The following is a 22,392-nucleotide window of genomic DNA, read 5'->3' on the forward strand; positions in this document are numbered from 1 at the left end:
AGTTGAAAAATATTCAGATTATTCTTATGATGCAAGAAAAGAAAATGGATGACATTGTGACGCTGTTACAGACGGGCGGTTTGGGGGTTAAGCTGGAGAAGGAGGGGCTGCAGACGAAGGGGCAAGAGGTTCCGCCGCAGTAGACCCAGTATCAGCACCCTGGTCCGCAGCAGTGCAGCAGTGTAGTGACTTTTTAATATGGTTGGTTCTTTCCTGTTTTGTTTATATATATGCTGAAAGGCAAAGACTCTAACTTGGTAGTAAGCCTAGCTGTTTATATCGCATGGATAGAAAGACTGGTTATGTTTTGTTTTTGGATGGCTTTCAAACATTTCAGATGGTTAGCCTGGTTTCCCTTAAGGGCGGGCGATGACCTGTCCATGTTATGTAATTGTCCAATGTTTTTATAGTAATGCCAATAGAATACCGCACTAGCTTACAAAAATAAAAACTAAACACAATTGGGTTTTTTTAATCTTTTACATAATCACATGTTCTATTGGACATCTTCAACCAACTTAAATAAAACACTATGAGATTATTTCATTATAACTAGCATGGATCTATCTTAAGAGGGATCAAATTTCTTCAAGTGCTCATTTTTTTAGAGTGCAAAATACAATGTGTACACATTTTTTTTTTACTTCTAATTACTTTACAATATATTCAATTTTTTTTAATTCTAATGGACATTATTTGTCTCTTTTAAAGGGACATGGATGGACAGATGGACAAACTTACACATCCCCTCATATTGAACCATAGAATGAGCATCTCCGCTCAATAAAACTTCACTTTTCCAAATATTTATTAAACAATTTAAATATTATAAATAAAATTATAAAATTATAATGTAATATGGCTTGGCAAATAATTGCTTTATATTGGGTTAAGAGTTTGTTTTTCTGAAATATAAAGATATAAGATGATGACCATGATCAAGAGCTATCTAGAATGAGGAAAAGCCTGGCCCCTTAAGTACTACTAGCTGAATAAGTCTACCCCTCGCATGTTACTAGCTAAATAACCCTGATCCATTAGATATTACTAGCAAAATAATTCCAAATAACATAATTTTCTTTTATATTAAAAAATAATAACTCATCATAACTATCCTCACTTTTATTTTAACAACTTTATTATTATGAGATTCCCGCTGAAAAAAGAAGAAAATGATAGGGGAAACAGGGCAGTCACAACGTAGGCCATGTGAACATCGTGTGGAATACCACAACACACCATTATTCACGGTATCAACGTGTTATCACCTGTTTACAGGCCAGTGGCCACTGCATCAGGTTTTCTGGATTTTATGAACTCCATATAAGGCTCTGCAGTCTGTCGACTGTCTCAGGTATTTCCCAGTATTGTGTTTCCTCTAGTTCCTGACCATCAAGAATGGCTTCCAACGACAGGATCGATGAGAACGGTTGGATTATAGAAGTTAAAGAAGGTCTCGGAATACTAGAAGAAGAGGAGGAAAAAGAGTTGCGCGTATCTGTGTTTAATGTGCCCAAAGAGTTACTGGCAGTGAAAACCGAAGCGTACGTTCCTCAGTGCCTCTCCATTGGCCCTTATCACCATTGGAGACCTGAGCTCTATGATATGGAGCGCCACAAACTAACAGTTGCCCGCAGATTTCAGAAAAGAATCAAAAAATTAGGCAGCTTTGAGTCCGTGGTGGTGAAGGAGATTAAGGAGCGGGACTGGCAAATCCGAAGCCTGTGCAATTTGCCAAGAAATTGCCCTTGCGTCTGCTTTCCACTGTGGGGAATCTACCAGTTCTGAAAGCTCTTAAGAAACGCTTGGCTGTTCTTGTGAAAGTTGAAAAGGTAGAGGGAGACGTGGAGGGGAAAGGGGATGAGGAAGGACAAGAATCATCTGTTAAGATTATACCGCCCACGCGAGACGAACTGAATATTCCATCTGTGGCCAATTTATATTCCGCTGGAATCAAATTTTCCCCAACCTCTGGCGACCTGACCACAATCAATTTCAATCAGAAGACGGCCACGCTTCACCTCCCCAAGGTAAAGTTGGACAGTAATACAGAGTTAATTATCAGAAATCTGGTGGCATTTGAGGCTTCCGCGGCGCCCGGTGCACTGGTTTTCACGCGATACACAGATTTCATGAACGGGATCATCGACAGCGAAGAAGATGTGAGACTGTTGATAAAGTGCGGGATTATTTGCAACCACCTGCAAGGGGAGGCAGAGGTTGCGAGCCTGTGGAACGGTATGGGTAAGTGCGTTCGTCTCACAAAAGTTGGGTATCTGGACAAAGTTATCAAAGATGTGAATCGATATTACAATAGAAACTGGTACGTTACAGTGGTAGAGTTTGTGAACAACCGCATATTTGGGTCGTGGAAATTCCTTTCTTTGCTAGCTGCGCTCATTCTTTTGGCAGTCACTTGCTTGCAGTCATTCTGCTCTGTGTATGATTGCAGAAAATGGTTCGACCAGTCCTATTTAGTCGAAAACTAAGAGGTAGCGCCACAATCTTATCCGTCGTCCAAATGCATTGTTCCAGGACTGTTTCTTCCAGTGTTTTGAGCCTTGGTTTTCTGTATTGGAATTGAGCAGCCAAAGACTAGATTTCATTTTCTTCATTGTTACATTTTGCAGTGTAATAAGAAATTGTTATTTATTGAATGGTTGATTAACGCTGATTTATTAAAATTAAATTGTATATTTTAATAATTAAGTGCATTTTTTTAACCCTATGTTTTTTTAAAATTAAGTTAATGACTACGGAGGAGGATAAGTGAATATGTGTTATTGTTATAATTAATTGAAAAAGAAATAAAGGAATTATCTTTTTAATTATTTTATCATACTGTGTTTTGAGGAATTGTTGTTAAAACCAAAATGATTCATAGAAGACTCCCTCACCATTTGCTCTGCTCGCCATGGGCAAAGATGTATACCGAAATTTCCCAAATGTTTCCCTTCCCAATGATTGCAAATTGAGGAACTGTATGAACTTTTAGGAGATTGAGTTATATCATATATTTATTTGTTCCTGCCTTTATTTACTTCGTGATCGTAAAAGTGCTTGGAGTATTGAATTGTGGCTTCCAGCTGGTTTAGATTTCTGTCAGGGAGTAATTTAATGATTGCCCGTTTGTCTAATTCTATTCTTCTGGCCCTACTCAAAATTAAAATATAAATTGAATAAATAATATATTTATTATTATTATTATTAACAATTGCATCAAATGTTGCAAAAGAATTTCGTAAAAAATAACTAACTATTATATTTCTCAACAAAAATATAATTATTATTTTTATCATATTTTCTTGTAGCATATTGTTATTTTATCTTGTTTATGTGTAGGGCAGCTCAATTTGTTCATATATTTCTTTTTCTTTCTATTCATTTACAAAAAAATTCAATCATTTCGTGTGAGAGAGCAAATTATGTCACACATCTATACTCCAAACTCCTTTGAATTGCATGCTTCGAAAAGAAAATAAAATGAATAAAACGATAATTTGAGTAGACTTACATGAAGAGCAAATAAGATCTTCTCTAGGATCTTATTCCAGTAAGGAGTTTAATTACCCTATATGAATAAACCTCCAACCTAAAAATATAAGCAAATAATTATAACCATACATTGACTCAATTCGAGCTTTATGAGGTTTAATTACCCTATATGAATAAACCTCCAATCTAGAAATATAAGCAAATAACTATAACCATACATTGACTCAGTTCGAGCTTATAGAACAAAGAGTCAAATAGACATCAAAAAACTAGTTACATATAATTTCAAAATAGAATGAATATTTATAAAATGAAGTAATTTAAAAATTGGTCGGCTTGATAGCCAAAAGTAATATATCAGTTTAAAACAGTGATAAGAGCTCTCGCTTGCTATATTTGCATAAAAAACTACATATGAATGGGCAAGTGATAAATACGTCTAAAATGTAAAGCCTTCAAAGACAAGGCAACTAACTCTTGGGATAATATGAAGAAAAACAAATTGTCCTATAAACCAGCTTTAACCTAGTGAAAATTAAAATAATTTAATTTTCTTTCTTTCTTTCAATTTACAACCATTTTAACTTTTTGTACTTAGCACTCTCATTTTTTTAAATATTCTTGCTTACAACCATGTTTACAACAGGGAACTTGCATGTGTCTTGATTTTTGCAAGAAATTCAGGGTTGCCACCATTTTGACTTTTTGTGCTCCATATTTTCTTGCAGCCACATTCACCAATAGGTAACTCCCTCATGTCTTGATTTTTGCAAGAAATTCAGTGTCTTGAGTAAGATTTAGCCCTAGATTTTATGCGAACCAAGAATCGAACTACACTTAACCAACCCTACAATTAAGTTTTGGATTTCACTAACTTAGTAGGCGTAATTTAACTTATAGAAATTCAACATTTGTGTCCGCAAAGCTAAGTATCGAAGTATGCCTTCTTAACCAACCCTACAATTAAGTTTTCAATTTCACTAAATTAGTAGGCCTAATTTTAACTTATACTAATAGAAATTCAACATTAATTCAACCTTTGTTTCTGCAAAGCTAAGTATCAAAGTATGCCTTCTTAATCTGGAGTAAGTAGGGTGGTTCAGTGTCTTGGAGTAAGATTTAGCCCTCGATTTTATGCGAACCAAGAATCGAACTACACCTAACCAACCCTACAATTAAATTTTCAATTTCACTAAATTAGTAGGCCTAATTTTAACTTATACTAATAGAAATTCAACATTAATTCAATGTTTGTTTCTGCAAAGCTAAGTATCAAAGTATGCCTTCTTAATCTGGAGTAAGTAAGGTGGTTCAGTTTATTTGCAACTAAGTCCAAACATTTTTTGATAGTTTATTAATAGTACATATAGTCTTATAAGTTGGCTAGGTAGAATTTAGTTCTTATTAGATTATTGATTTAAATTCGAAAAAAAATAACTTGAGACTAAAATGATGGGAATAAAAATTGTCCCAAACTTTACCCAATTTTAATTAATAACGTCTCCACATCGATGGCAAGAGGATATGTCTAATAAAATAATAAAGTAATTATTTCGTTAATTTTATAGTGGTATGGGAATTGTTGTTTTTATCCCTTTAAATTCAATAAAAATAGTATAGTTGTATAAGTTAAGGGGTTGACTAATTAGAATAATTATATAATTTAAGTGAGTGATTGATATTTTGTACACTTTGAAATACAAGTAAACTTAATTTTATATTTATGAAGAGTATATATATTATTGTTAAAATAATTAAAATAAAATAATAAAGGAAAAATTATTAAATTATTAAAATTAAGATTTAAGTTAATTTGATTTCCAAGATAAGAAAAAATAAGTTTTTTTTATTAAATTTCAACTATCAAAATAAGAAAATAAATAAAAGAAAAGAATATTTCAATTATTCAAAATTATGATTAATAAAAAAAAAATCAATTATTCAGAATTATGTTATTTTCACTAAATTTTAATAAAATATGATTTTTTTTCACAAATAATTTTGAAATAAATTTATAATTATTTTTATTTAATTAAAAAATATATTAATAATATGAAATAAAAAATATTTAATAATTTTTTTTTTAAATTATTTTAGAATAGATATTTGATAAGAATAAAAAATAAATTATTTCATGGTTACTTATTATTATTTAATACAATATATCAATCATTTTAATAGAAATTAAAGATTTTTGTTAAAGTTTTATTATTAATTATCTATTTTTTATTTTTTTTATTTATATAATATTTCAATTAATTTTGAATAATTATTTTGTTCTTAAAATAGATTTTTAATAGTTATTTTGTTCCTAATCATACTGGTTTTTAGAAAGGCCAGATTTTTACTGACAAATTTTAATATAGATTAGTCGAATGGTTGATATATTAATTTCTACTATATTTATTGTAACTAATCTATATATTGGTTTCATTTTCTAAGATATATTAGTCTAACAAAATTCTAACATATATTAGTTTTCAATTCATGACAGTTTGTGATTATGATGATAATTTAAGTACACATGAGTGTAATGTCCATGCTGGGATGTATGAATTGTCCTCCACACATTGCCCATCAATGATTATAACTTCGAATAGGATAACATTGGTTTGTCATTACCATCTCAAAATGACTCGATAGATGAAAATTTACCATTGATGTCATCATCACTTCACACTGTCTCATAGATGACACCTTCCACAGATTATATGCATGAACTTCTGGCAGACCATCCCCTCTACCTAGTTTATGATTGATTGTGAGAACAGGTGAAAAAATTACAATTTATAAGTAGGGGATATTGTCAACAAAGATCTGTCAATTGTCCTTTATTCACTCACTATCACAATTAATCATATGATAGGTAGAGGGTATGGCATTCCATAAACTCATGCATATAATTTGTAGAAAGGATCATTCATGAGATAGTGTGAAGTGATGATGATATAAATTGTAAATTTTCATCTGTCGGGTCATTTTGAGATGATGAGATAGACCAGTGCTAGCCCATTTAAGGTTATAATCATTGACAGGAAATTTGGGGATGATAATTCATATGTCCCACAATGGAAATTACACTCATATTTACTTAAAATGTCATCATAATCACAAATTATCGTGATGAAGCATTGAAGCAGGAGTAGCTAGCACCTAAAGTTGGAGTGTGGTAGTGTATGGTGGAGTGGGATAGGTATAAAAATCAGTAGATGGTTGACTAATCATGGACATGGATTGTGTAAAGGATTAGTTTAACACGAGAATCTGATTATAGGCACTTGGTGTCCGTAACGAATTTAATTGACTTATACCATGAATTTATCAAATATATGGTATTCTACACCCTCCTTGTATCACATAAAATATGTTTACACAATATGAAACAAAATCATTCTAAATTTTGCAATGGAAAAATCACAACTTTTTATTAAGATATTCTAAAGTTACATGTGCACATGTCGTGAGGCATTCAACCTCTCAATTAAAAATGTGATACTTAAAAAGGGCTCTAAATAAACAAGTTCAGTCATTTTTTATCATATTTAATTTTCTTTCTTAACATGTAATTAGCCAGGATGTCTTGATCTTGGGCCCCTTCAGTTGTTGAGGTCTATAGTGTAATATGTCTTGCTCCTAACCTAGTCCTGCGACTATGCTACTATAGGTGGGGGTGGGCATCAACTGCAATAAGAAATAAATGTTAAATTCATATTTATAGTTATTATTATTACAAATTTTTTATTAATAAAAAGAGTAGTATAGTGGTTTTTACTTACTTTAGTAGTGGAGGGAGGTGGAATACTTTTGGATGTGGCCATATGTTCATCCTCTTCTCTAGCCACATATTGTACATGCTCTAGTGTAAAAACAATAAAGGTTATAATTAATACACCATTTGCATTTAAATATTTTTAATTGTATTCCATACTACAATATTGTTTTATAACACATGAAATACATCAAGTACTGATCTAAACATCAATATCAAGATCAGGCACTCCACCATCAGTAGGATCATGTGTTGCATCTACATTGCTTTCTTGCTTTTTACAATTAAACACAGTACCTTATGGCCAAAAATAATAACCAATAGATTATACAAGTAATGATTAATAAATTCTATTCATTGCTTTTATTTTCCTAAGTGTTATGTTCGATGCTGGAAGATTGTGAAGATGCCAAGCTTGTCCTTCGTTCAACTACGACTTGATAGTTGTACTTGAAATCAAGCTTTAGGTCTTCCTCTGTGAGAGCCTCTTTGAATTGTGTCCCCTGTTGTTATGTGGAATTTTGCATCTACGGATAAACACAATTTCCCTATGTGGGTAGCTACACCTAGAACAACAGATTTAAAGCACTTAACCTTTTTCTATAGAACATAAATAAGACAAGGGACCTACTTGTTATCTTTCGCTTTCCCTTTGTCTCCTTTGTTTGGCTCCCGTCGCTCTTTCTCGAACTTAATCTGCTCGACAAGTACCTGCAATCATAAACAGAAGACAAAAACCAATCAAAGAAAGAGATCTATCTACTATAAGCAAAAGGAATCAAAATCATTTACACATATAATCATCATACATGAAGAAAATAATATGGGAAACGGTGTAACATCTTTATTAAGTAGAAGGAAGAATTACAACCATGAAGTCTAATCCATTGTCACTCTCCCAGCTTGGGTTCCAACCAACATCACATCAAAAGTACAACACTCCAGTAGCATAACAATACTTGCTTATAATATCAAACCTCACACCAACAGTATCTCATTACAAATTCTCAAAGTCCTGCCCTTGACCACTTAGATGAGTGCTCAATTTATAGGAAAATTGAGGAGGTTTGGTCATAAATGAGGGTATTGAATGGCCTTCCAAACTTAGAGTTAGTTTCCATGGAGGAAGGGATGAGAGGATAGGAGGTTACTTAACTCATTCCCTATCCAATTTCGAGCTCATAGGAGATGATAAGTGTGGGAATCTTCTAGATGGCTCCAGAAGATAAGAATATTCCCAAAACCCTATGATGATTTCGCTCAATCTCACCCAGTGCAGGTCAAAGTGGGCCTAAGTGCTTTGAAAAGCACCCTAACATGGGCCTACCTACACTGAAGCGCACTTACCCCTGACCAAGGTTGCGTTGGTCTCTAAAGGAGGCATTTCTAGAGGGTTTCAGGACAAGAAACACTTAGGGATGGAGGCATTCAAAGTGATGACTTGTCTAGGGCATGTAGCAACTGAATTGGGGTTTGATGAGCCCTAATAGTACTGATATGAATGATGGGAGTGATGTGCCCAAATGGATCTGTAACAACTGCCCCCTAAAGCATGAACTCGAAAATAATAATGTCGAGTGATATGCTTTATGATGTGACGAGGAGGTTCCGAAGTGGATGGTGACCTGCATCGATTGTAATACATTATATCATGATATTTTGATTTTTTCTCATGAATTGCTAAGGAAAGTCATACCCATGCTCAACATATAAACTTTAATTACAAGTACATAGATAGTCGTCTATAGATATAGACCCATGATCAGATGACCATCAATGTGAAGCCATTGTACGAATGATTTGGTATTTTCCTGAAATCATAGCCCGGATGGGTGAAACTAGATCCGTGGTCTTCTATCTCATTTAATCGTTCACTTAAGTACGAGTCTAACCGTGTGAATATGTGATCTGAAGTTGAACATGGGAAGACACCGTCTGATTACCATCCAATGACGTAAGCTATTAACAGACACGAGAGAAATCACCAATAATGATAATGATCCTCAAAGTACTGCAGTACATTATGCATGGTGGGAGTATATGTTTTGATGTCGAATACCATACAAAGTATTTCTGCTGAAGGCAAGTGATGTCAACCTATCATCGGAAGCAAGAAACTTGCCATTGATGTATGCAAGCCCTAAGGTACTGAAAGGGTGTTTCTAAATCAACTTCTTGGATAATGTGTTGATGTCAACAAGAAGCGACGATCCATCGTAGGAGGGCCCGATGTATGCCACATCAACGACACGAAACGACTGTAATGATTTTTGGAGATGGAATGTGATTGACGACACAAGGTTCAGGAATGGCGGTCATGAAAATGAAGGGTTATTAGTATTGCGAAGGATGAATTTAACTGGATGACTTCTCTTGAACATGTCGGTGACACTAAATCAATTGGAAACATTGACCCAAAACCAAAGTAATGGATGGTATGATAAACCAAGGTATGATGACCATCAAGCAGATAACCAGACCCATATTGTCACAATGATGAAGTGAAAGTGTCATGTTCAAGAGCGACCTGCTGCCATAAAGTGGTTTACCCCTTTTCCCATTTTCCCCAGTCATTGCTGACTAGTACCTCTTTATTTTTATCAAGCTTGAGGAGGATAACATATGCTTGTTATATAATTCCACCCTTCAGGTGAATCCATCGCTATGTTATGTTTTAACGAGTCTAGCAAAAGTGAAACTCGGTCCTGTCACGATGGACAAGTTTTTCGCTATTTGATGTTTTAATGAGTTTAACAACAATGAGAACTCGATCCTTTTCACGTTTAGAGTGTTTGAAAGGGGACAAAAAGAAAACTCCACAAGTTAATTTTCGTAGATTTGTCTCTCAGGTCCGAAAAAGCATAAAATAATACGAGAGAGAACCTATTGACCATTTTCAATCAACATATTCCTTTTTCGCAAATAATCTATCTCAGTTCGGAAAAGGGTTAAAAATATACTGAGTAGATGTCGTTTCCAATCCGTCAACGAGCTGAAAAGGCCAAGCGCTTGGTAATCTTTTCATATTTTGAGAGTCTAAAAAGAGCTTAAAGATGACTCCACTTTGAGGAACGAGTGGTGTCTAGGATAGCGACTGGTTCCGGTGATGTTGGAACTTCTCAAAACATGTTGATTTATGTGAATCGACTGGCTAATAAGACCACTCATTGCAACTGTTCCTCAAAAGGGTAAAACAACCAAGTGAAAGCGTATGATCGGCCAAGCAGATAGTGAAGATGGAAGGAGAAAAACCAGGGCTCATCTAACGGAAGAGGATGATACAATAGAAATCATGAGGGTTAAAATGGAGATGGGTTCATTTTTACACAAGCTTGAACCATAGGGAACTATGCTTGAATTAAGTTTCATGTTTACACAAGCTTGAAATGAAAAACTATGCTTGGATTCAGTTTCATTTTTACAGAAGCTTAAAATGAAAAACCATGCTTGGAATTAGTTTACATGCCCCCAGCACGATGACACGATTCTAGGTGCATGCCCCCCAAGCTTCATTGAATTCACCTAAGTAGACTACTCGTGGCTATGAGGTGGATGGAATGAAGGTTCATATACGAGATCAAGTGAAAGACTCGACCGGGAGTTTACGAGATCTAATCAAAGACTCGAATTTGAACTTTGCTCCAGGGGAGCTTGTTTCATTTTTTAATGAGCTTGACACAAGAAAAGGAACTCTTCTCAGATTCCTTGTTTCATTTTTTAACGAGCTTGACACAAGACAAGGAACTATGCTCTGATTCCTTGTTTCATTTTTTAACGAGCTTGACACAAGACAAGGAACTATGCTCGTATCCTTTGTTCATGACCCATAAGAGGTCGTGACTTCCAAGAGGTTCTCATCAGATGGGAGAATTATGCTCTAGAAGGGATTCGTAGCAAGGAATCCGAGATCTAGTTTAATTGCCCCCAATACATAATGCACAACATCATGGAATTGATAGTCAGTTGATGTAGGCATGGAATGGGTTGCCACATAATTGACCTGTGGCGGGGAAGATACCATTGGGACAAAAGGACCATTTAGGGAAGATGGTTGACTGGAATCCATATTTGGACCGGGAAATGAAAGTTGGTCAACAGTGACAATTCTGCCTTCATGCGGGAAACACATCACTCGAAAGAGTGTTGAAACAATAGCTTCCATGTCATAAACATAGTTGTGCCCAAGAAGTAAATTGTAATCTAAAGGGCCTGGGACTGTCATCACATTGAGATAAACAATTTTTCCTCCCAAAGCAATAGGAAACCAAGGAAGGATCCCTAATGGTTGATTGGTTCCTCTATTAAAAGCCAACAAATTCTGGGTAACAGGCACAAGTGGCGGTGAACTGAGTGCTTTCCAAGTAGTGGGGGAAAGGATACTCACAGATGCACCTTCATCTATAATAGTGCCAGGTACAATCATATTACAGACTTGTACTATGATTTGGAAAGGCACATAAGAGGGAAGATGACATCCTACCAGTCGATTCCAATAAAAGGAAGTGACCAGACTACTTGGAGGGGGTACTGTAGAAACGGGTATATTAACCCCTTGAGTTACGAGAGAGGGAGGATTTCCCTCCTATCTTGATGGAACAGGAGGGTTGCCTCCAAGCTCGTTTAAATCTAAAGAAATGAAAATAATCTGAGTGGTATCATATTCACTCTCTTCGAGAAAGGTATGATTAACTGAAGGTGAAAACGGGTCAACTGTTTCCTCGAACTGTGATTGGTCAGGTATAGACTCATGTAATTCACATTCAGAGAGAGTGGGTTTGACCAACGGTTGATTTGGGTCAGTCACTTTATCAACTAGTGAAGGATTAAGGTAGAGTCTCTTGTAACCAGATGGAAGTCGCTGCGGAGAATCATGATGGTTATCCAACACTTTTTTGGCTTCATCCAGATAGGGACAAAGGTGAATGGGGTGATTCCCTTCACATAACCTAAAGGGAAACTTAACTTTACCCCTCTTTCCATGAACTTTACTACCACTAGTTGATGGTGTGTCAACAGCATGATCTCCAGAAGTTGATGACACAGGATGGTGTGAACGAGAAGACCATTTTTCTAAGATCTAAGGAATACCAGAAAATTTTTGAAGAAGATGGTCTCCCATACAAAGTTTGCAAAGATATTAAATTTTGTGGGGCTTATCAGACGGTTTCTCATCAGAAATTACATTTGAAGCAATGGTTTCCTAGTTTCCCCCCTATTGAATTTTCTTCTTCTTCTTCTTCTTCCCTTTCTTCTTCTTCTTATCCACCTGGTTACTAGTATTAATACTTTCACCAGGCGAAGAGGAAGAAGGGAAGGAAGAAACAACCGACGAAGAAGGAAAAGGGTCAACTTTAGGATCAACTAGAGGATGAGTTTGTCCAGTTGTAGGAATATTCAGCTATCGGGCCAAGGAGGTTGAGAACAACCATACTAGCAAGCCGATGGTAAGTCCCGGAAGGGACAATGTAGCCATATAAGGAACACAAATATTTCCAAAAGGAGGAAAAGGACTAGGATTCCCATCAAAAGAAATTCCTTGATCGGTGGACTCTAGTGTTGTTGCCATATTTCTCAACCTAAGATCAGCTAAGGAGTGATGTGGAGGATGTTATCCGCGGTCAATTAATTTTATTTTAATCAAAATAACATAACAAAAACAAAAGAGGGATAATATAAGCAAAAGGATTACCACGCAACTGTGAATTGCAGAATACCTCCTGACGAACCAAGAAGTACAGGCAGGAAATCTCCCTGAATGATGTGTTCGGTGTATCACAGTGTACAAGGAGGCTAACTCGCTTACCTAAGGATGGATAGAAACCTAGTGTTTTCCACCAATATATACCCTAAAGTACGTGGAGGCCCAATCCATATTAGCATTGTCTAATGTGAAACCGCATAGTGAGAGAATTCCCTTATAATTTACGTACTGTAACATCGCCCTATATACTCAAAGGTATGTGGATGAGCTACGATATACTTATGTATGCAGAATGAGGTATCAAACTCAGAATGTATCGCAGACAAGTTAGCGACAACTATTATGTTTTACAACGTTGGAACATGTCTCTAGCCTAAAACCTCTAAATGTTATTTGTTAAGTTACAATGCTCCATTAGGTTAATTGAGATAACTTTTAAGTTTATCTTCTTAAGAATTTTCCTTTTAAGTTTATATATTTTTATTTAAATAAATATTTTTTATAAAAATATATTTACTTTTAATTATTAAATTTATCAAATTTAATTATGATAAATTTAATTACATATATATAATTTAATAATAAATTAATTATTAAAAATATACTTTTAAAATATAATATTTTAAATATATTTGCATTATGTATATTTGGACAAAAATGTTTAACATTTCCAAATTAATTAATCTCTATTTGAAAACCTTAATTACATCCCTATTATTATGAATTAAAATCCTAATACCCTTTAGTCATCAAATAAGTCTAACACATATTTGAGAAGAAAAATGATCTACATGTTATTAGGATAGCTTATCATTGTATAATACGTGCATTTAAAATGTAAAACATCATACCACTATATATAAGGTTAATTATAAATTATAATTTATGAATAATTTATCCTTATTCATAGCTTATACTAAGCTAAATAAAATGCATTTAAAACTTTAGGGGAAAGAGATATAACTTATAAAACGTATTACAATTAACTTATACTAAGCTAAATTAATAATTTTAAAATATTTTTAATAAATTAAAATTTCTTATATATGCATTTGAAAACTGTGAAACCAAAAATTCAATTTAGTTATTAAAAAGAGATAATTAAAAAAAACAGAGATAAGATCAAAATAGGGAGAAGATTGATAGGAAATGATATATTTATAAATAAATAATAAAAGAAAATACAAGAAGACAATTGAGAAGAGGATTTTAAAAATTATTCATAAGAGTAAGTATACATATTTTAGATTTGAGAGATTGTTTCGTTTTTTAATGTTAGTCTCTTGTTAATTTAAATCAAAAATAAATAAATAAAATATTTATTTCTTATATATTCAAAATACTTTATTTACCAATTTTATTATCTATGTGTGTCAACAATATTTGGATGAAAGGTGCATTTATGTTGTTAATATATTGGTTGGATATTCCTATAGTGTTGTTTGTGTGGCAAAAGGACAAAAAAAAATGATCACATCCAAAGAAAAAATTATTGGAGAGAACATATGTATAAAAAATGTGTTGTATGTTGTAATGAAATTTTCTAAATGTGGATGACCATTTGGTCACGTTCTACTCCATCCATAAAATTACTGACCATAAATGTTCCTATAGGCATCTCAAGTGCTTCTTTTGAGAGTCTATCAGCTCTCAAAGAATACGATTGAATGATGGTCAGTCAAAAAAAGAACTTAGACAATCTTTGATGTCTTATAGGATTGGTTGTAAGTAGATATTATTGATGAAAATCCTATTATTTTCCTATTCAATAACTAGTTTATAGTGTCCCATGATTTGTAGTGACATCACTCTTTTTAGTGTTGCTACTTCCAAGAGGGTGCAGAGGGATATGATTTTAGCTCAATTGTTTGTGCCTTGACAGGGAGCATATCTAACTTGTACACGTGAGCATTAACTGATAAACAATACCATGCCTACTCCACACCTGGGTGGATTCCCTCGAGTTGTGCCATCGAATCAACCCCGTGGACAAACCATAGTTAGTGGTGTCATTATAGGAACTCGACACTTATGGGATTTTGGTTCAACATTCTAGAATTGATAGAATTTTTAACTAGTTTTGTAGTGACCTCTGCAGGGATATCTTGTGAACTAAAAAACTACTATTTTTGGCCCACCATAGATTATTTATGAGGATGAATGGAAGTCCTTTGAAGCGTTATGTGTCTTTACTATTGAGTCAAGTTTTTAGACTCTCCTCCAATCCTATTCCTAACCATGAGTCTTTGATGTATAGTTTTGTGAAGATAGATGTAGTGATCTATATTATGTAGGAGCAAGAGATAAAGAGGTGTGATAAATTCTTGTTTGATAACTTAAACAAAGGGAAAATCTAGGTCATTTACATCCCTTTTTTTGAGGTTGTCCCATGTGAGGAGTTTGTTGGATAGTTCTAGCCAAAGAGTTAATTTGCATTTGAGCAGAGCATGTATCTTCAATACAGGGTCACACCACCATTTTTTAGTTTTTGTGTATTGTTGTTTTGTGTGTGCTTCATATCCCAATTTTATTGTGAAATCACCATTATTTGGGTTATTTGACTATACAGGTCATTATTTATGTCCTCCCTTAGTCAAATGAAGTTCAAGGTTAGAAGTCTTATGTATCTTTTCCATCCTGCAACTTCTTGTCCTAAAAGACTCAAATCAATAACACTTTTCCATCCTACATTTCCCCATTCTTGTGGAGACTAAGCCTTGTCATTCGTGAGTGTGTAGACACCTAGGAGGTGGAGGTGTTAAAATAGGTTGTTTGAACGAATGAAGTCTTCACCCAAGCCAAGCCAAGGGCCAAGACCCAATTTAATCTATTGGGCACTTTCGACTCGCCAAATTATCCAAGAGCCTATGAGAGGGAAGGAAAGCACTACAACTTTCCAAGCATTAGATCCTTTAGAGGATTTCATTGGGAGAAGAAACTAGTTAGAGAAAGAGAAATTTGGTGGATATTTGGCTTTATGCTTGTTTCCCTAGAGGGAGGAGTTGTGTGCTAATCTCCAGAGGCCTTTTAGCTATGAAGGCTTTGTTGAAATTGCAAATGTTGTTGAAGCCCCAGCCCCCCTGATATTTTGGCATGGTTATTTTGTTCCATTATACCAAGGGGATTCCACCTATGTGTTTATTCTCTGACTAAAAAAAATAGAAGCATGCTTTCCTCATTTTGGTAAGGATTCCCTTTGGGTCATATTAAATAAAGCACTAATAGATTGAGATTATTTCGATAACAACGTTCATGAGAATGACTTTGCCTCCTTCGGAGAGAATTTTGTTTTCTCATAAATTAATAAGAGTGTCAATTTTATGAAATAAACAAAGCCAATCAACAAAGTGGTACCTAAGCAACTTGAGGAAGAATCCAAGTTACTTAAAACCTTTATCCAAGGAAGAGATAAGGAAAGGGAAAAGTTGAATTTTTGTAAGGGTTACTTGGTTGGATAAGAGGTAGGGGATATGGTGAGATTTGTTGGGGTTGATATACATACTAAAAGCTTGGAAGAAAATGGAAAGGGAGCTTTCAAGAGCAAGGAGGGACTTGGAAGTGCATTCAAAGAAGATTAGGATACCATTAGCTAATAAGAGGTAAGTGTTTTTTTGGTTATATTCCACTTCAATGCCTTTGATACAATTCATGGATATGGCCACCTTAATCATGTTGCATAGTGCCTCTACCACTAGAAGGAAAAGAAGAGGGAAGAGGGTGCATCGTTGTTGTATACCCTAATAGGCTTTGAAGAAAGGAGAGGGTGAACCATTTATTAGAAAAACAAAAGAAGTGGAATGTAGACACCCCATCATCCAATTAATAGTTTGGAGCCCCATGCCCAAATAATGGAGAACCAATCTGATGAAATTCCAATTAGCCTTATCGAAAGCTTTAGATAGATCCAACTTGACTGCAAGGGAAAAAAGCTTCTTCATTTTGATGGAATGTAGGGACACCCAAGAAATTGAGATCACATTGTGGATTTGTTTGTTGTTTAAGAAACCAAATTTCTTGTAAAAAATGATTTTGTTGAAGATGGGATTAATGCATTGGGAAGGGACTTTAGAGCTGATTTTGTAGATGACATTGCAATAGGAAATAGGTCTAAAATCTTCAAAAGTTGTCTCAGATTACTTTTTGGGGATGAGAACTAAAAATATGGAATTTAAATCTTCTACACTACTTTATGTAAATCATCCTTACTGAGATAATTAAAAAAAAAAAAGGTACAAGTAGAATTCAACGAGAAGACCATCTGAGCCAAGGCTCTTCCCTCTTTTCATGGAGGATACCACTAATTTTGTCTCATTTTTAGAGGCTTCCTCTTCCAATGCTTGGTTCATATCCTCTACTATAATAAGGTTGAATTTTCAAACAACCTCAAGGATTTTCCAAATGGATATCCTATAGGCTCCATAAAAAGGGTTTCAAAATGTTGGGCTCCTTCCAATATTTTATCGTGAAAAGTATGTGCAAAAGTGCCATATTGTTTCTTTATTTCCCAAATGGATTTTTGTTTCTTCTAAATGATGCAAAGTAATAGAAATTTTTTGTGTTGTTATCTACTTCTTTACTCCATGCATCTCTACTTTTTGAGCTTCCATTCAATATCTTCTTTCTTTAAAAGGTCTAGTATTTCAAATTCTAAAGACCTTAGGGTAGAAAAATTTTATACTTATAAAGGTCCACACGAGGAGTCATATAAAGAGTTAATCTCATGTTCAATAGTCTTGAGTCTCACCCTTTATTTTTCCTTGTAATGTAAGGACCGAGTTTTAGAGGAATATTTTAGGTTTTCTATGTTAGTAATAAATTGTGCCATATAAGTGTCTAATGATGAAGGTTGAAGATGTTTCTAGGTATCCTTTACTAAAATTTGAAGCCTTCTATAGTGAACCAAGAATAGTTGTAGCGAAATGGAATTAGATGTTTCTCAAAGTCTTGAACCAGTCGAAGAAGGATGGGGAGATGGTTAAAGACCCCTCTTGTTAACATCCAAAACTAGGAGATGGTCTGAGTATTAATGATATTCGTGGAGATAAGAAATTGAGAGGGTCTTTTGAAAAGCTCATCTTCGTCGATACAAAATTTTCTTCAAGTTGGAGCTATTTTGAGGGGCTCCATATCCATTAGGTGATGTTTGTGAAAGAAAGAAGGGAAGAAATCAATGACTGGGTCAACCCTTTGAGAGGTTGCCTAGATTTCTCTTTGTGAGTGAGTAAGATTTAGGTCTCCTCCTATGATCGAAAAAGGGGTTGTGAGAGCTCCATATCCAAAGTGATCTTCCCAGAAAGCTTTGTGAATGAAGTATGGGTCATATATGTTTACAATGGAAGAATTGTTTGAATTTGTACCTAGGGCATGGAGTTAGGGGCTCCAGCTTGTAAGTAACCCAACAGAGTGGCCAACAACATCAAGAGTGGCAAATTACCAACCTTTAAGCCAGGGTTCTAATGCACCCTTAGTTTGGAGCCTTTCGTTGTGATTTTTTGGGTAAGAATAACATGAAGATTGTGAATTTGTACGAGGCGTTTGATGGATAGAATTTTATGGGTGCTCGCTAACACATGAGAGTTTAATGAGAGGATGATCATGAAGAAGTGGGGGAGGGGGATTTCCTTGCTTTAAGGGCCATAGTGATGGTGGATTACTTGCCATGATTGATGTTCAAGGCAAATTTTAGTTGTGCTATGAGGAGATGTGATTTGTGGCCCACATGGTTTGTGAGAATGTGGTCAAGGGCTAGCCTGCCTTGTGACGAGGAGGCTTCAGTTTTTTTGACATGAGGGCAGGTAAGAGGGAGCTTTGTGGGCTTTACAGGAGGACGAGATGAGGAATAGGATTGTGTTAAAGAGGAGGTGAAAGGGGCTCTAGGCTTCAAAGCTTGGTTAGGGGAGGGTCAAAAGAGGGGGGTGGGGGAAGTAAAGGAGGGGGATTAGGAGGGGCGATCTAGGGGGGTCGAGGCTTGCGGGGGCAAGGGAGGTTGGGGAAACAATTTGTTGGGAGGGGTGGGGGAGGGGACTGGGGAGGCGGAATTGGGGAGGGGATGCAGGGGTGGTGGCCATAGGAGGAAACTCAAGGCCAAAACTAGAAGAATCTGACCTAATAACAAAAGTATGATTAGTAGAGGGAGTTACAAACTTACTAGGGGTAAATCTGACGGCAAGGGCTCCTTCTGTTGTGAGGGCTCTTTCAGTGGCTCTAGAGTGAAGCCATTTCTAATTTGATTCATTGTTGTATCGTCTTGTCCCTATCCCCAGGTGAAATCGAAATGTCCTTTTTTCTCCAATTTTTTTATCAACCATTGATGGAGGCCAAAATTTGGTGCATTGATCCCTAAGGTGTCCAATTGAGTGGCACATGTAGCAGTGAAAAGGTAGTTGAATTTCCCCTAGGAGGTCGCCACTTATATCCACATGTACATGCATCCAAAGCCTTCTCTTATTTGTCTTTTTATCTCAGTTGTCTTCCAACTTCAAGAACCTACCGATTTAAAGGAGACATTCTCTGACCAAGAAATAAGAGGGAGACATGGGAGAATCACGCGGGGTTTTTTCCTTGAAACACGTTCTCTAGAAAAGTCAAGATCAATTGTCCACCACTTTAAAGAAAGGCCCAAAGGTTCCCAATTCCAATCTTGAACAAAAATTTTAATACAATGTGCTAGAAAAGCAAATATGAAAAAAAATCCATGGGTTCCTAACCCAAAAATAACTAGTAAAAATGTATTAAAAAAAAAAAAAAAAATTCTAAAATGACCCATAAATAACCCATCTAGTCTACTAAAGTTTTAGTCGAAGAATGCTCCCAAAAAATTGCCAAGAGATGAGGGATGTCTTCCAATATCCTTTCCAAGACATAAATGGTAAGCCTTTATTAGGCGTTTGCCATTGCCAGTCCGTGCTTCGGACAAGCGAGGAGAAAAGGGAGGAGACAGTGCGGAATGAGAGAGGGAGTGCCTAGAGCCTAGACGGTGGGGAGACAATTGTAGAATGGAAACAATTTCAAACCTTCTACAACCTGGTAACATCAACTCAACCACAGAGAAATCAACTCGATGTGAATATGACATGGATACCCTAATTAAATTACAGACAACTCGAGCAATCGACTGAACAAATCCGGCTGCGGGGAAGATATTGATATTTTGAATAAACGACGAAAGGAAAGGCGAGAAATCGACTGGACCACGCAAAGACGATTAGGATAAAATGGTATATCATTAGCCCCACAGAGGGTATTATTGGTAGGCCGGCATGAATTCCTGCACGCGCTAACTATGGACCAGACTAACCTGTCTTTGATGTTGCTTCGCCCTATCTTAAATTTTGTAGATGAGTTAATTTTCATATTTTTAAAAAGGGAGATTTTATTAGTCGCATTGAAAATTAAAAAAATTCTCTAAAATTTTTAGCCTTTAAAATAAATTTCCATAATTTTAATTTTCGGCCAAAATTTTCGCACTTTAAAATAAATCTCCTGAAATATTTTAAATCTCCATTCTTGAAAATTTTCATGTCGACAGCCTGCTAAAGCTGGTATGTCAAGAGTTATCGCCTCTCAGCTTCGAGTTACCAGAGAATTCAAATCTCTACATAAACGAAGGAGGGCACTTGCTGGAGGTGCTGTACTACGCCATTGTCCCAGTTTTCCACACTCAAAATCCCACGGCAAAAGGAAATGATGCGCCTGCTACAGCAGACATGTCTACCATTACAAAGGGCTTCAGTTCCTTGTGGAAGACTTTGTCCTCTGTTAAGTTTGGACCCATTCGATTTCTCACAAGGTTGCCCCGGCGAGCGCTGAACACGAGGCCTGTGCAACTTGCCAAGAAATTGCCCTTGCGTCTGCTTTCCACTGTGGGGAATCTACCAGTTCTGAAAGCTCTTAAGAAACCCTTGGCTGTTCTTGTGAAAGTTGAAAAAGTAGAGGGAGACGTGGAGGGGAAAGGGGATGAGGAAGGGCAAGAATCATCTGTTAAGATTATACCGCCCACGCGAGACGAACTGAATATTCCATCTGTTGCCAATTTATATTCCGCTGGAATCAAATTTTCCCCAACCTCTGGCGACCTGACGACAATCAATTTCAATCAGAAGACGGCCACGCTTTACCTCCCCAAGGTAAAGTTGGACAGTAATACAGAGGTAATTATCAGAAATCTGGTGGCATTTGAGGCTTCGGCGGCGCCCGGTGCACTGGTTTTCACGCGATACACAGATTTCATGAACGGGATCATCGACAGCGAAGAAGATGTGAGACTGTTGATAAAGTGCGGAATTATTTGCAACCACCTGCAAGGGGAGACAGAGGTTGCGAACCTGTGGAACGGTATGGGTAAGTGCGTTCGTCTCACAAAAGTTGGGTATCTGGACAAAGTTATCAAAGATGTGAATCGATATTACAATAGAAACTGGTACGTTACAGTGGTAGAGTTTGTGAACAACCGCATATTTGGGTCGTGGAAATTCCTTTCTTTGCTAGCTGCGCTCATTCTTTTGGCAGTGACTTGCTTGCAGTCATTCTGCTCTGTGTATGATTGCAAAAAATGGTTCGACCAGTCCTATTTCGTGGATAACTAAGAGGTAGCGCCACAATCTTATCCGTCGTCCAAATGCACTGTTCCAGGACTGTTTCTTCCAGTGTTTTGAGCCTTGGTTTTCTGTGTTGGAATTGAACTTCATTTTCTTCATTGTTACATTTTGCAGTGTAATAAGAAATTGTTATTTATTGAATGGTTGGTTAACGCTGATTTATTAAAATTAAATTGTATATTTTAATAATTAAGTGGATTTGTTTAACCCTATGTTTTTTTAATATTAAGTTAATGACTACTACGGAGGAGGATAAGTGAATATGTGTTATTGTTAAAATTAATTGAAAAAAAATAAAGGAATTATCTTTTTAATTATTTTATCTTACTGTGTTTTGAGGAATTGTTGTTTTTATTCATTTAAATTTAGTAAAATCTGTATAATTATATAAGTGGTTGACTAACTAGTATACTTATATAATTTAATTTAAGTGGTTGACTAATTATACTTATATAATTTAAGTGGTTGACTAATGTTGTTATATATTTTAAAATCAATTTTTAATTTTATCTCTGTAAAAAGTATATATGTTATAATTAAAATAAAATAATAAAAGGAAAATTGTTTAACTAAGTGAGAAACAAGAAAAAGATATCTTTATTAAATTTCAAAATCAAAATAAAGAAACACATTAAAAAAATTAAAAGAAAAAGATATCTTTATTAAATTTCAAAATCAAAATAAAGAAACACATTAAAAAAATTAAAAGAAAAAGGTATTTCTGTTCTTCAAAATTGTGATTTGTCCACTCAATTTTAACAGAATATAATGTTTTTTTTTCATAAATAGTATAATTATTTTTAATTAATTAAGAAAATAAATAGATAATA

General features: G+C 35.3%; 1 protein-coding gene across 1 annotated transcript; it reads left to right on the top strand.

The window, feature by feature from the left end:
- The first annotated feature begins 1,398 nt into the window (after positions 1 to 1,398).
- LOC149165486 (putative UPF0481 protein At3g02645) lies at positions 1,399 to 21,550 on the top strand. Its single transcript, XM_089429825.1, has 3 exons — positions 1,399 to 1,626; positions 1,722 to 2,323; positions 20,494 to 21,550. The coding sequence occupies exons 1-3, from the start codon at positions 1,399 to 1,401 to the stop codon at positions 21,548 to 21,550; spliced, it is 1,887 nt and encodes a 628-aa protein (XP_089285951.1).
- The last annotated feature ends 842 nt before the right edge of the window (positions 21,551 to 22,392 follow it).

The sequence above is a fragment of the Pinus tabuliformis genome, chromosome 5_1 (assembly GCF_031772625.1).
Source record: "Pinus tabuliformis cultivar Carrire ecotype Pingquan chromosome 5_1, CPIR1, whole genome shotgun sequence".
NCBI lineage: Eukaryota > Viridiplantae > Streptophyta > Pinopsida > Pinales > Pinaceae > Pinus > Pinus tabuliformis.